Source organism: Zootoca vivipara, chromosome 12 (genome assembly GCF_965207765.1).
Source record: "Zootoca vivipara chromosome 12, rZooViv2.hap1.1, whole genome shotgun sequence".
In the NCBI taxonomy this organism is placed as follows: Eukaryota; Metazoa; Chordata; class Lepidosauria; order Squamata; family Lacertidae; genus Zootoca; species Zootoca vivipara.
In genome coordinates, this window is record NC_142595.1 from 48,606,054 (window position 1) to 48,619,899 (window position 13,846).

At 49.4% G+C, this 13,846-nt stretch overlaps 1 protein-coding gene across 2 annotated transcripts in view; it reads left to right on the plus strand.

The window, feature by feature from the left end:
• The window catches only part of RNF31 (ring finger protein 31), a 35,553-nt gene extending 25,042 nt beyond the window's left edge, over window positions 1-10,511 (plus strand). The window contains exons 13-22 of one of the 2 annotated variants that reach the window (XM_060281865.2): window positions 116-289; window positions 1,164-1,262; window positions 1,926-2,015; window positions 3,935-4,049; window positions 4,435-4,553; window positions 4,767-4,883; window positions 5,019-5,076; window positions 6,249-6,345; window positions 7,942-8,116; window positions 10,115-10,511. In XM_060281865.2, coding sequence (XP_060137848.2) covers window positions 116-289; window positions 1,164-1,262; window positions 1,926-2,015; window positions 3,935-4,049; window positions 4,435-4,553; window positions 4,767-4,883; window positions 5,019-5,076; window positions 6,249-6,345; window positions 7,942-8,116; window positions 10,115-10,168 — 1,098 coding nt within the window. In that variant the 3' untranslated portion in view covers window positions 10,169-10,511. The remainder of the gene's footprint in view (window positions 1-115; window positions 290-1,163; window positions 1,263-1,925; window positions 2,016-3,934; window positions 4,050-4,434; window positions 4,554-4,766; window positions 4,884-5,018; window positions 5,077-6,248; window positions 6,346-7,941; window positions 8,117-10,114) is intronic. The other variant, XM_060281867.2, reaches the window with a different exon arrangement.
• Window positions 10,512-13,846: the final 3,335 nt, after the last annotated feature.

Below are 13,846 nucleotides of genomic sequence, written 5' to 3' on the forward strand. Positions count from 1 at the left end.
GAAGTAATTTCTTTTTTTCTGCCCTGGGTCTTCCTTCGTTCAGCTTTGTGGGATTCATTGCACATGGTAGAGTCTCATTCAGCCGGGCTGTTCTTGTGTGTGTGTGTTTTTTCAGATGCAGTCGCTGACGTCGTGCGAGTGCACGATTTGCCCGGAATGCTTTGCCCAGCACTTCACCATCGCCGTGAAGGAGAAGCACATCACGGACCTGGTGTGTCCGGCCTGCTCAGAGCCCGAGATCAGCGACGAAGGGGAACTCATCAACTACTTCTCCACCCTCGATATCCAGGCACGTCCTCTCTGCGCACTCCTGCATCCTAGATCAGTGATGGGCAACCTTTTGAGCTTGGTGTGTCAAAATTCGCCAAAAAACCGAGCATAACTCGGGTGGTGTGTCACTTCGAGAAAAAATACCATAATTTTGTAATATTTATAGTTTAAATAACAAAAATGTATAATTGTAATATATAACTGTATTTAACAAACCAAAAACTAATTATTTAACCAAACCAAACCAAAAAACCCTTATTTATCACAAAATGCTCAGAGTTGTTGAGCTTTTTGGGGGGAGCTGCTAATCAAAGTTTTGGAGGGTTTTTTGGGGTGTGTGTGCAAAAGTTGCTTTGCTTTTTTTGGGGGGGGGTGCCCCAAAGCTGCTGCGCTTTTTTGGGTGGAAGAGAACAGAAATAAATGACGAATAATACTTTTGCTGGAACTAACATGCAGCACCAAAAAATCCAGCACAGAAGAAAGCACCAAAAAACCCAGCACAGAACGGGTTAAAAAACAAACACAGTGACACCCAATCGTAGTCTGCCAAAGCGCCAGAAAAAACAGCACAGAAAGGGTTAAAAAACCAATCTCTGGCTACCAGCAACAATAACAAAAAGTTGTAGGAGGAGCAGGAGAACAAATGGGGGGGGGACAACAACAACAGCACGAATGGGCCGATGGGGCGCGTGCCAGCAGTGAGGGCTCTGTGTGTCACGTCTGACACGCATGTCATAGGTTCGCCATCACTGTCCTAGATACATGCCCCAAATGCCAAATTTCCACTCCGTGCTAACATCTGCTTCTCCGTAGAAACGCAGTCTGCGTTTTAACAAACGGCGGCTTCCCAGGTCCTTGGTGCCCCTTTAAATTTTAAGTTTAACTCCCCACAGCTGCGCGGTTGCCTGGACCCCGAGACCTACGAGCTCTTCAACAAGAAGCTGATGGAGCGCGTCCTCATGCGCGATTCAAAGTTTCAGTGGTGCACGCATGTGAGTAAAGGACTGTCTTTGGGGGGGAAGGGTTTCTCGGGGAGGGAGAGGCTGGATGCAAAGGAAAGACAAACAATGAATCATCTGGACTTCGAAACGGGTCAGCGTGTTTCACATTTAAAAAGTCTGCCGCCTTGGTCACACTCTAGCATGACGGAGAGACGAGGCGGGGCTTTGGAGGTGCCTTAAGGGAGAGGTGAAGTCCCTGGAAACCTGTCCCCCTCGCTACCTTGCAGGTGTGGTTTTTTTGCATTTAGGTCTCGCCCACCTCTGAGGTGCTGAAAGTGATGTGCTCAGCTATTCTTAGTTATAAAAAAGCTGCCTATCACCGAGCGAGGCCCTTGGGCCATCTAGCTCAGTACTGCCTGCACTGACCGGCAGCAGCTCTCCAGGATTTGGGTCAGGGAGTCTCTCCCAGCCCTACCTGGAGAAGCCAGGATTTGAACCCGGGACATTCTGCGCGCAGAGCAGATTGTTCTACCCCGGAACTACGGCCCTTCTCACTACGTAATATGCTTGTTTCTTCCCCATCTGTCACCTCCTCCTCAATTGTGACAAGTGTCCAGCTCTTATAAGAGCCTGGGGTCGGGAGAAGGGGCTCCCAGGATGCCTTGCGATCGCTTCTCCCCTTCGCGTCTCCCTTTCTTTTCCTCCTCTCTCTAGTGCTCCTTCGGCTTCATCTACGAGTCTGAGCAGCTGGAGGCCAAATGCCCGCAGTGCCGCAAGAGCTTCTGCGTCCAGTGCAAGCGTCAGGTGGGTGAGGCCATTTCCAGGGGGGTGCTTGTGGCGCAGGGAAAGGGCTGCCATCGTGCTGGGAGCGGCTGTGTCTTGCGAGGAGCCTTGGGGTAGCCATTCGGGTCCATAGATCTCTCTCACACAAACACGCTCTCTCTCTCTCTCTCTCTCTCTCTCTCTCTCTCTCTCTCTCTCTCTCTCTCTCTCTCTCTCGAAGCCTCGACATTGTTCTTCCCAGAAACCCAAGAAGCCAGTCCATTGTTGAGATCAGTGGCTCACAGCTGTCCATGGAGGCACAGGTTAATTCTGTGTCCAGGGCGGCTGTCTATAAGCTCCATCTGGTACGCAGGCTGAGACCCTACCTGCCCGCAGACTGTCTCACCAGAGTGGTGCATGCTCTGGTTATCTCCCGCTTGGACTACTGCAATGCGCTCTACATGGGGCTACCTTTGAAGGTGACCCGGAAACTGCGATTAATCCAGAATGCGGCAGCTAGACTAGTGACTGGGAGTGGCCACCGGGACCACATAACACCGGTCCTGAGAGATCTCCACTGGCTCCCAGTACGTTTCCGAGCACAATTCAAAGTGTTGGTACTGACCTTTAAAGCCCTAAATGGCCTCGGTCCTGTATACCTGAAGGAGCGTCTGCACCCCCATCATTCAGCCCGGACACTGAGATCCAGCACCGAGGGCCTTCTGGCGGTTCCCTCATTGCGAGAAATGAGGTTACAGGGAACCAGACAGAGGGCCTTCTCGGTAGTGGCACCCACCCTGTGGAACGCCCTCCCAGCAGATGTAAAGGCAATAAACAACTATTTTACATTTAGAAGACAACTGAAGGCGGCCCTGTTTAGGGAAGTTTTTAATGTTTGATGCTATACAGCCAGATGGGCGGGATAGAAATAATAAATTATTATCATTATTATAAAGTTGGTGCCGTTTTGAAAAGTTCGAGCCGCCATCTTGATTCAAGATGGCGGCCCGTTGCATCCGGGAATAGATGGAAACCACCTCTTTGACCTCCCAAACCCATCAGGCCACACATCTTCTGAAGTGTCCAAATGCCCGGACAGCAAACAGTGTTTCAAAATACATAGCGCGCGCGCACACACACACACACAAATACACAAATAAATACATAAATACACAAACACAAGGATCAGTGAGGGCAACACCATTCGGTGTTATTGATTGTTCTCCCATTTGTTGTTGTTGTTTAGTCGTTTAGTCGTGTCCGACTCTTCGTGACCCCATGGACCATAGCACGCCAGGCACTCCTGTCTTGCACTGCCTCCCGCAGTTTGTTCAAACTCATGTTCGTAGCTTCGAGAACACTGTCCAACCATCTCGCCCTCTGACGTCCCCTTCTCCTAGTGCCCTCAATCTTTCCCAACATCAGGGTCTTTTCCAAGGATTCTTCTCTTCTCATGAGGTGGCCAAAGTATTGGAGCCTCAGCTTCACGATCTGTCCTTCACATTTGCTCCTGGCAGGAAGTTAAATAGGGGGTACTTTAGGGATGGGGGTTCCCTCTGATTCCTTCCTCGAGTTAACCCCAAAGGGCCACTGAATGTCTCTGCACGGCCCTGTGCTAGGCTCCTTCTCTTGGTCACGTGCCGGTGCGACAGTGCTGCGATTCTGTCCTTGGGGAAACACCTTGCTCGATAGATACACAGATTGCAAACTGGTGCTGAAAGGGTATTGACATAGCCGCTGAGTGAGGGTCCCTTGGAGAGGATACCCTTTGCAAGGGTGCCACCACTGGGAAGGCCCTTCCTTGGAGATCGCAGCTGGAGGAGGAGGAGGAGAGGCTTCTGGAGATGAACCCAGTGCCTGCCCAGCCCCCTCCTTTGCTTCTTCCGCTATGGAAGGAAGAGAGGGCAAATGTTAATATTCCTCCTCAATTCTTTCTCCTCTTCTCACCTTTCCTGGGCCAGTGGGAGCCTCAGCACCAGGGCCTGACTTGCGATGAGTTCCTGGAGTGGAAGCGGACCAACGACCCCGAGTACCAGGCCCAGGGCTTGGCGGTCTACCTGCAGGAGAACGGAATTGGTAAGGGTTCCTGTTAACCGGAAGGTTGGTGGCTGTGGGCAGGATTCCTTCATTCTGGGCAAACCAACGTACTAGGAAGCCCTGGCATCTCCCACCGCTTGGAGATCAGAGTGGCATGTATCAATAGATCAGAATCCTAGAATTTGAAGGGACCATGTGAGTCATCTAGCCCAACCCCTTGAAGCGATGCAGCAATCTTTTGCCCAGCGCGGGACTCGAACCCACGACCCTGAGGTTCAGAGTTTTGGTTGCTGTGTCCCGGCAGGGGCAAAGCCTTTCGTTATCGCCCAAAACCCCCGCCAGACGGCAGAAGCAGAGCGAATAAAATCCCCTCCCTTTCTCTCTGCCTCCTAACCCTCTTTCTTCCCTTTCTCCCTCCTTCCAGCGTGTCCAAAATGCAAATTCTCCTACGCTTTGGCCCGCGGAGGCTGCATGCACTTCCAGTGCTCCCAGTGCAGACATCATTTCTGCAGCGGCTGCTACAGCGCCTTCTACGCCATGAATGTAAGGGGACTCCAAAGGGCGCTTGTCGAGGGGTTGCCAACTGGGGCAAAGGGAGGAGGTGCTTGGCAGGAAGCCGGATTCGGCTCACGGGCTTCTGGTTGCCGATCCCCTGGACCCAAACGCTTGTTAGAGGACCAGGGCGAAGGAAACACCTCGGGTACATTTATTTGGGGTGTCTCACCAACTGGCTTTCTCTCGCCCTGCCGTCTCCAGCAGAAATGCCCCATCCCCGAGTGCCCTATAAGGCGGTCCCTCCACGGCCACCACCCCCGCGACTGCCTCTTCTACCTCCGCGACTGGGACGTGCCTCGCCTGCAGCGCCTCTTACAGGTCAGTGTAAGAGCAAGGCATGATGGGTAGGGCGCAGGAGGGAGAAGCAGGGGGGGAAGGGGGGAATCTTCATGAGTGGGGAAGGCCGTGCGAGGTGTCCATTTGGAGTTCACGCTTGACATCTCCCCATCCCAGGACAACAACATCATCTTCAACACAGATCCTCCGGCTGGGACCCGCGCCGCCCCTGGAGGTGAGTGCTAAACGACTCCTGCGTTGCGGGGGGGGGGGGGTTGGACTAGATGACCGCCAGGGGTCCCTTCCAACTCTATAGTTTCTCTGACTCGTAGGGAAGCCTGGCTTGCCGAGAGCATGTCTGTGTTCCCCGTCCTTACTTGCTGATCGATAGATTTTTTGATAACCTAATTTGCTGAGGGTGTTTTTTTTTGCAAATGCTTGTGGGTAATGTGGCACGTCAAGGAGGGAAGTGGTTTCCTGTGTGGCGCAAGGCCTTTCCTCTTTTAACGGTCTCTCTTTGTGTCACAAAGATGAGCTTAATTGTCATGGCTTCCATGCCAAGGATCCTGGGATTTGTAGGATTTTGTGATTTTAGGGTGACTTTAGGGTGATAATAATAATAATAATAATAATAATAATAATAATAATAATAATAATAATAAATTTATTATTTGTATCCCGCCAATCTGGCTGGGTTTCCCCAGCCACTCTAGGCGGCTTCCAATTGAATATTAAAAACAGCATCAGACATTAAAAACTTCCCTAAACAGGGCCACCTTCAATTGTCTTCTAAAAGTCAGATACAGTAGTTGTTTGTTTCCTTGACATCTGCTGGGAGGGCGTTCCACAGGGCGGGTGCCACTACTAAGAATGCCCTCTGTCTGGTTCCCTGTAACCTCACTTCTCGCAATGAGGGAACCGCCAGAAGGCCCTCTGTGCTGGATCTCAGTGTCCGGGGCAGAACAATGGGGGTGGAAATGCTCCTTCAGGTATACAGGACTGAGGCCGTCTTTAAAGGTTCATTATTGGGGCTCCCAAACTCCTCAAAAGTTGTACGTACCACATAAATTGGAGACATTTAAAAAATATTGAGCACTTTATAACACTTAGAAATAAATAAAACTTAAATAGGGGTTAGCTCTATTTTAGACGAGCGGCGAGGGCGGTTTTATTTAAGCCGGGTTTTTCATCTGTCTTCTCTTGCTGTGAGTTTTTAAGTCCTGTTATATTTTGCTTCTTAGTTTGGAGTTTTTTTGGGTTTTTTTGGAACTCCTGAATCTCATTTTCTCCTGCATCGCTTACACATTGTTGTCGGTGTAAGCGCCCTTGATTGTTTCTGCGAAATGGCAGGGGTGGACAAATAAACGATAAACTTAAAACTTAAACCTCTTCCCCCTCCTCTTTCAGGCGGCTGCCGTGTGATGGAGCAGAAGGAGACCATAAACGGACTGAAGGACGAGCCGTGCGGGAAGGAAACCCAAGATGGTTACGCTGGCCTTTGCCAGTGAGTGACGCCATTTTTGTGAAGCGCTGTGGGAAACTGTAGGCCGGTGTCTGTACTTGCACATCCCTCTCTGGGAGTGTGGGGGTGTTAGGGGGGCAGTCCTTCTGGTGGTGGGAGGGACACATGGTGATTCTACTGGGATATTTTGTCCACCTTTGGTCCCCACCCTGCACTCGGCTCTCACCTGTGGCTCCTAGAAGCTGTCAGGATGTGACAGCGGCCACACCACAGGAACGGCTTCGATTGGCCGGCTAAACCAGGTGTGGGAGCCGGTGGGTCACAACCCTTGGTGAGTTAGGGTAGGCACCCCCAGACTCGGCCCTCCAGCTGTTTTGGGACTACAATTCCCATCATCCATGACCACTCGTCCTGTTAGCTAGGGATGATGGGAGTTGTAGTTCCCAAAATCTGGCGGGCCGAGTTTGGGGATGCCTGAGTTAGGGGCTTCCCCTGCACGCAAAGACAGGCTCTGGGAGATTGCGCAGACGAGAGCAAAAGTGGGTCTAATGGTCCAATGTAGGTCTTTCAGGACCGGTGTTATGTGGTCTCTGCGGCCGCTCCCAGTCACCAGTCCAGCTGCCGCATTCTGGATTAGTTGTAGTTTCCGGGTCACCTTCAAAGGTAGCCCCACATAGAGCGCATTGCAGTAGTCCAAGCGAGAGATAACCAGAGCATGCGCCACTCTGGCGAGAAAGTCCGCGGGCAGGTAGGGTAGTGGTTAAGAGCAGTAGACTCCTAATCTGGTGAACCGGTTCGAGTCCCTGCTCCTCCACATGCAGCTGCTGGGTGACCTTGGGCTAGTCACACTTTTTTGAAGTCTCAGGGGGTTTGTTGTGGGGGAGGAGGGATGGAAAGGAGAATGTTAGCTGCTTTGAGACTCCTTCGGGTAGTGATTTTGTTGTTTAGTCGTTTAGTCGTGTCCGACTCTTCGTGACCCCATGGACCATAGCACGCCATGCACTCCTGTCTTGCACTGCCTCCCGCAGTTTTGGTCAAACTCATGTTCGTAGCTTTGAGAACACTGTCCAACCATCTCGTTCTCTGTCGTCCCCTTCTCCTTGTGCCCTCCATCTTTCCCAACATCAGGGTCTTTTCCAAGGATTCTTCTCTCCTCATGAGGTGGCCAAAGTATTGGAGCCTCAGCTTCACGATCTTTCCTTCCAGTGAGCACTCAGGGCTGATTTCCTTCAGAATGGATAGGTTTGATCTTCTTGCAGTCCATGGGACTCTCAAGAGTCTCCTCCAGCACCATAATTCAAAAGCATCAATTCTTCTGCGATCAGCCTTCTTGATGGTCCAGCTCTCACTTCCATACATCACTACTGGGAAAACCATAGCTTTAACTATACGGACCTTTGTTGGCAAGGTGATGTCTCTGCTTTTTAAGATGCTGTCTAGGTTTGTCATTGCTTTTCTCTCAAGAAGCAGGCGTCTTTTAATTTCGTGACTGCTGTCACCATCTGCAGTGATCAAGGAGCCCAAGAAAGTAAAATCTCTCACTGCCTCCATTTCTTCCCCTTCTATTTGCCAGGATCGGGTAGTGATAAAGCGGGATATCAAATCCAAACTCTTCTTCTTCCTCCTCCCTGCTCCTAGGGCACACTACAAGGAGTACCTGGTCAGCCTCATAAACAGCCACTCCCTGGACCCAGCCGTCCTCTACACCTTGCAAGAAGTAGAGAATGTCTGCCGGCGACACTCCCCTGCTGCAATGCTGCCGCCTCGGGCGCCAGCCGAGGATGACGAAGCTTATCGAGGGCGTTTGGTCAAGGTGAAAGGAAATGATCTGAGATGGGGGGCGGGGGGCGGGGATTTATCCCTGGAGTTTGGGCTGGGAAAGCTTGAGAGTTCCTTTCTTCCTGTAACTAACTCATTTTTATTATTACTATTATTCGTAAAATTTATATCCCACTTGATTACCATAGAATTGTAGAGTTGGAAGGGACACCCAAGGTCATCTAGCCCAACCCCTTGCAGTGCAGGAATCTCAGCTAGATCGTCCATGGCAGCTGGCCGTCCGACCTTTGCTTAAAAACATCTGAAGGCAGCCCTGTTTAGGGAAGTTTTTAACGTTTAATGTTTTATCGTGTTTTTGATACAATGGTACCTCGACTTACGAATTTAATCCGCTCCGAACGGACCTTCGTAAGTCGACAAAATCGTAAGTCGAAGCCAATGGGGGGGGGGAAATAAAAAAATTCGTAAGTCGAAGCAACCCTATCTAAAAATTCGTAAGTAGAAAAAATCCTATCTAAACCGCATCCAAAATGGCGGACGGAACTCTGTTCGTAACTCGAAACATTCGCAAGTCGAGTCATTCGTAAGTCGAGGTACCACTGTATTCTATTGGGAGCCGCCACCCAGAGAGGCCGGGAAAACCCAGCCAGATGGGCAGGGTATAGATAATAAATAAAAATAATAATGGTTATTATTTTATTTATTATTATTATTAATTTAGAATCTCCAAGGAAGGAGAGTCCAACACATCCCGAGGGAGACTGTCCCAGCTCAGTCGGTGGACTCTTAATCTCAGGGATATAAAAAGAAAACAAACCTCAGTGCCATTTAGAAAAAGAATAAAATGTTCAGTAAAAATAATTACGAGCCAACTGTTTAAGATATTCCATAAAATAAATAAGATCCACAATAAAGTCAAAGCAGGTTAAAACACACTTAAGCATTCTACGTGTCCAGGTAGGCTAGTCTAGACGAAAAGGTGCTGTGAAAGTGACGCGGTGCTGGCGTCTTCGTGATGTCATAGAAATGTAGAGTTGGCCAACAAGACAACAACAAGAGCCCACCAACAGCATTCAAATCAATCTGGCTAACCTGATCCAAGAACACACACACATCGCACTCGCACATGAGAACAAATTTCACTACGGCCAAACAAAGACAGCCAACCACACCCTAGGCCAGGCATCCCCAAACTGCGGCCCTCCAGATGTTTTGGCCTACAACTCCCATGATCCCTAGCTAACAGGATCAGTGGTCAGGGATGATGGGAATTGTAGTCCAAAACATCTGGAGGGCCGAAGTTTGGGGGTGCCTGCCCTAGGCCAACTCCAGCCTCTCTCACCACCAAAGCAAAACGAGCAAATAGTAAAGAGAACCCACACGAGTGACGCTGACACAAAACCACACTAAGCAGAATAGAAGCATTCCCACCCCACCCCACCCCACCCCCCATTCCCCCCTCCACCTCGTTCCCCCTTCTCTTACTATTGTAACACTAATGTCTCAACAAATGAAACTGATCTGTAGAAAATGTAACTTGAAAAAAGAGACATTGCACATACTTTTATAAACCAAGAAATCTTTAATAAAAATATATTAGAATCCCCCCCCCCAAAAATTAAGAGTTGGAAAGGGCCCTAGGGGTCATCTAGTCCAACCCACTGCAGTGCAGAAATGTCAACAGGCAGGGAGTTCCAGCATGCAGGTGCTGATACACATGAAATCAATTTCTTACAAATGAGGAGCAGGTATTGCCGGTTCTACAGATAGAAGCGGTCGAGTGGCAATATTGGGGTTCGGCAATCTCAGAGGGGAACTGGTCCAAAGTGGCTTTACATACTAATAGCGACACCGTGAACTCGAACCCGGTACATCTAAAGCGCCAAAGGCCAGGGCAAAGAGCTTGGGCGTCAGCATAGGGTGAGACCTGCATCGCCGGGGTTTCCAGACCCACTTCTGTGGAGAGGGAGCCCCACAACTTAGGGGCTCCTTTACCTAACGATCCCTCCCTTTTGTTTCCAACCCGCCACAGATTCTGATGGATCAGGAGCCTCTGGGTCCCAAAATCCCACGCCGAAGGAAGTAGGCGGCCTTCGCCGGTGCTGAGAGGAATCAGGAGGTGCACGGCTGCAGTCTGGCTCCTTGTTGGGGAGAGTTTGTCTGGGGAAAGCTGACCGGAAGCAGGCCTTGCGTCTTCAAGAAAAGCCTCCTCGCAGGGCAGGGCGGGAGGAGCAATGTTAATATTTCTTAAAGTCTTTTTTTTTTTTTTTTTTGAGTTTCCGAGGTGCCTTTCTCAATGCTGCCTTCCTACTGTTCAGGGATGGGACCAGCCGCGTCTCATTGCGGTCCAAGACCTGACCGCTTCCCCTTCTTTCCTTCTCTCCCCATCGTGACTCCGAATAAACAGTTCTGTGTTTTAAAAGAACAAACGCATCGTGACGCTCCTTCTTCTTTTTTGCCAGTCCAGGCACTGCCCTCCTCAGTCCCATCCTCAGCCCCAGGTCGTGGATTATGTATTTAGAGCAGGCATAGGCAAACTCCGGCCCTCCAGGTGTTTGGGACTACAATTCCCATCATCCCTGGCTAACAGGACCAGTGGTCAGGGATGATGGGAATTGTAGTCCCAAAACATCTGGAGGGCCGGAGTTTGCCTATGCCTGATTTAGAGCATTCGTACCTCGCTCTTCGGCCAAAACAAGGCTCCCAGAGTGGCTTACGGACAATCAGTTGAGGCTAGAGGGTCCCTGAAAATCTGAGAAACCACGACATGCAAGGAAAAACGGACAGGGAAGGAAGAGGAAAACAAATCAAACTTGGGCTCCGATTCAAAATGACCTTAACAGATTAGACAACTGGGCCAAAGCAAACAAGATGAATTTTAACAAGGAGAAATGTAAAGTACTACACTTGGGCAAAAAAAAATGAAAGGCACAAATACAGGATGGGAGACACCTGGCTTGAGAGCAGTACATGTGAAAAGGATCTAGGAGTCTTGGTAGACCACAAACTTGACATGAGTCAACAGTGTGATGCAGCAGCTAAAAAAGCCAATGCAATTCTGGGCTGCATCAATAGGAGTATAGCATCTAGATCAAGGGAAGTAATAGTACCACTGTATTCTGCTCTGGTCAGACCTCACCTGGAGTACTGTGTCCAGTTCTGGGCACCGCAGTTCAAGAAGGATACTGACAAGCTGGAACGTGTCCAGAAGAGGGCAACCAAAATGGTCAAAGGCCTGGAAACGATGCCTTATGAGGAACGGCTTAGGGAGCTGGGTATGTTTAGCCTGGAGAAGAGAAGGTTAAGGGGTGATATGATAGCCATGTTCAAATATATAAAAGGATGTCATATAGAGGAGGGAGAAAGGTTGTTTTCTGCTGCTCCAGAGAAGTGGACACGGAGCAATGGATTCAAACTACAAGAAAGAAGATTCCACCTAAACGTTAGGAAGAACTTCCTGACAGTAAGAACTGTTCGGCAGTGGAATTTGCTACCAAGGAGTGTGGTGGAGTCTCCTTCTTTGGAGGTTTTTAAGCAGAGGCTTGACAGCCATCTGTCAGGAATGCTTTGATGGTGTTTCCTGCTCGGCAGGGGGTTGGACTGGATGGCCCTTGTGGTCTCTTCCAACTCTACGATTCTATGATTCTTAAAACAACCCTTCTTGTAAAGGGCAGCCGGCACAGTTCAGGGACGGGAGGTGCCTGATGGAATGGCTTCCCAGCAACTGATTTTCAGAAGCACTGTGTCTGTGACAGGGGAGGTATATTTCACTATTTCTTGGCCCCCAACGCTCGAGGAAGCTCTGTCCTGTGTTTCTAGAGGGTCAGTTTGGTATTTGGCAGGAGGGTCTCTTAAGAACAGGACAGTCTCAGGGGGGAAACAGTATCATTCCGGTTGCTGCACTCCAATAAGGATACTGTATTGCAGGGGGCTGGGAATGCTTCAGATATTACAGAGCTGGGAATTGATCAAGCGGCTGAAAGCAGCTCCTCCCTGACGAAAGATGATAGCATTTGACACTTTTTAGCTAAAGCTGCGTATGCACCATACATTTAAGGCACATGGCTTGGCTTCCCTCCCCCCCCCCAAAAAAATCCTGGGAACTACAAGGCTACAATTCCCAGCACCCATATCAAACTACAGTTCCCAGGATTCTTTGGCGGACGTTTCATGCTTTCAATGTAGAGTGTATATGGAGGCTTAGGAAAGATGCATTTAAGGGGAAAGGGGACATGACAGGGATATAAAATTTGGTACGGTGAAAGTGGCTAGAGAGAGATTTTTCTCTCATGGTTTTGAGATTCAGTGGGGCCATCCAGTGAAGATCAGTGTTGGAAGAGTGAAGAAAGGCAAAAAGCAGAACTTATTCTCACACACAAAAATCTACACACACGTAGATTTAACTGGTGCAGTTCCCTACCACAAGCTGTTGGGGTGGCCACCAGGTTTGGCCGCAAGACATTCAAAGCAATGTTATACAACGTTAAAGAGCTATGGATCCCGCCCCACCCCCCATAGAATCCTGGGAACTGTAGTTTTGTTAGAGGTGCTGAGCTACAATTCCCAGAGTGCAGAGACGACAGTTGTTGTCGTTTAGTCATGTCCGACTCTTCGTGACCCCGTGGACCATAGCACGCCAGGCACTCCTGTCTTGCACTGCCTCCCGCAGTTTGGGTCAAACTCATGTTGGTAGCGTCGAGAAAACTGTCCAACCATCTCGTCCTCTGTCGTCCCCTTCTCCTTGTGCCCTCCATCTTTCCCAACATTAGGGTCTTTTCCAGGGAGTCTTCTCATGAGGTGGCCAAAGTATTGGAGCCTCAGCTTCAGGATCTGTCCTTCCAGTGAGCACTCAGGGCTGATTTCCTCCAGAATGGATAGGTTTGATCGTCTTGCAGTCCATGGGACTCTCAAGAGCCTCCTCCAGCACCATAATTCAAAAGCATCAATTCTTCGGCGATCAGCCATCTTTATGGTCCAGCTCTCACTTCCATACATCACTACTGGGAAAACCATAGCTTTAACTATATGGACCTTTGTCGGCAAGGTGATGTCTCTGCTTTTAAAGATGCTGTCTAGGTTTGCCATTGCTTTTCTCCCAAGAAGCAGACGTCTCTTAATTTCGTGACTGCTGTCACCATCTGCAGTGATCAAGGAGCCCAAGAAAGTAAAATCTCTCACTGCCTCCATTTCTTCCCCTTCTATTTGCCAGGAGGTGATGGGACAAGTGGCCATGATCTTGGTTTTTTTTTTAATATTGAGGTTCAGAACATGTATTTTGCGCTCTCCTCAGTACTGTACATTAAAACCATAACATTGCCGCAGCAGCACAGTTTAGGAAGGTTTGCCCCACACACTTTCGCCCCCTCACAAGGCGACAATTCCCAGCACCCTCAACTGAAACTACAGTTCCCAGCATTCTTTTTTTGGAGTGGGGATGAACTTTCAAGCATGCAAACTCCATCCACCGCCATGCATTTAAAACAGATCTCTCCCCCCCCAATAATCCTGGGAGCTGTAGTTTGTCAGAGGTGCTGAGGATCGTAACTGGGTGGGGTGAACTATAGTTCCCACAAAATTTATTCATTTTTCTGGAATTGGGGGAGGCATTTGCTGTAAGGGTGCTTTAAAAATTTGGGGGTGTAGATGTTCCTTCTTTCATCTCTCTATCTCTCTATCTAGCTATCTATCTATCTCTGGATAAATAGAGATCTCTCCCAGAGATCAACGTCATGAAACTGCATTGGCTTTTCCCGTTTGTTTTGGT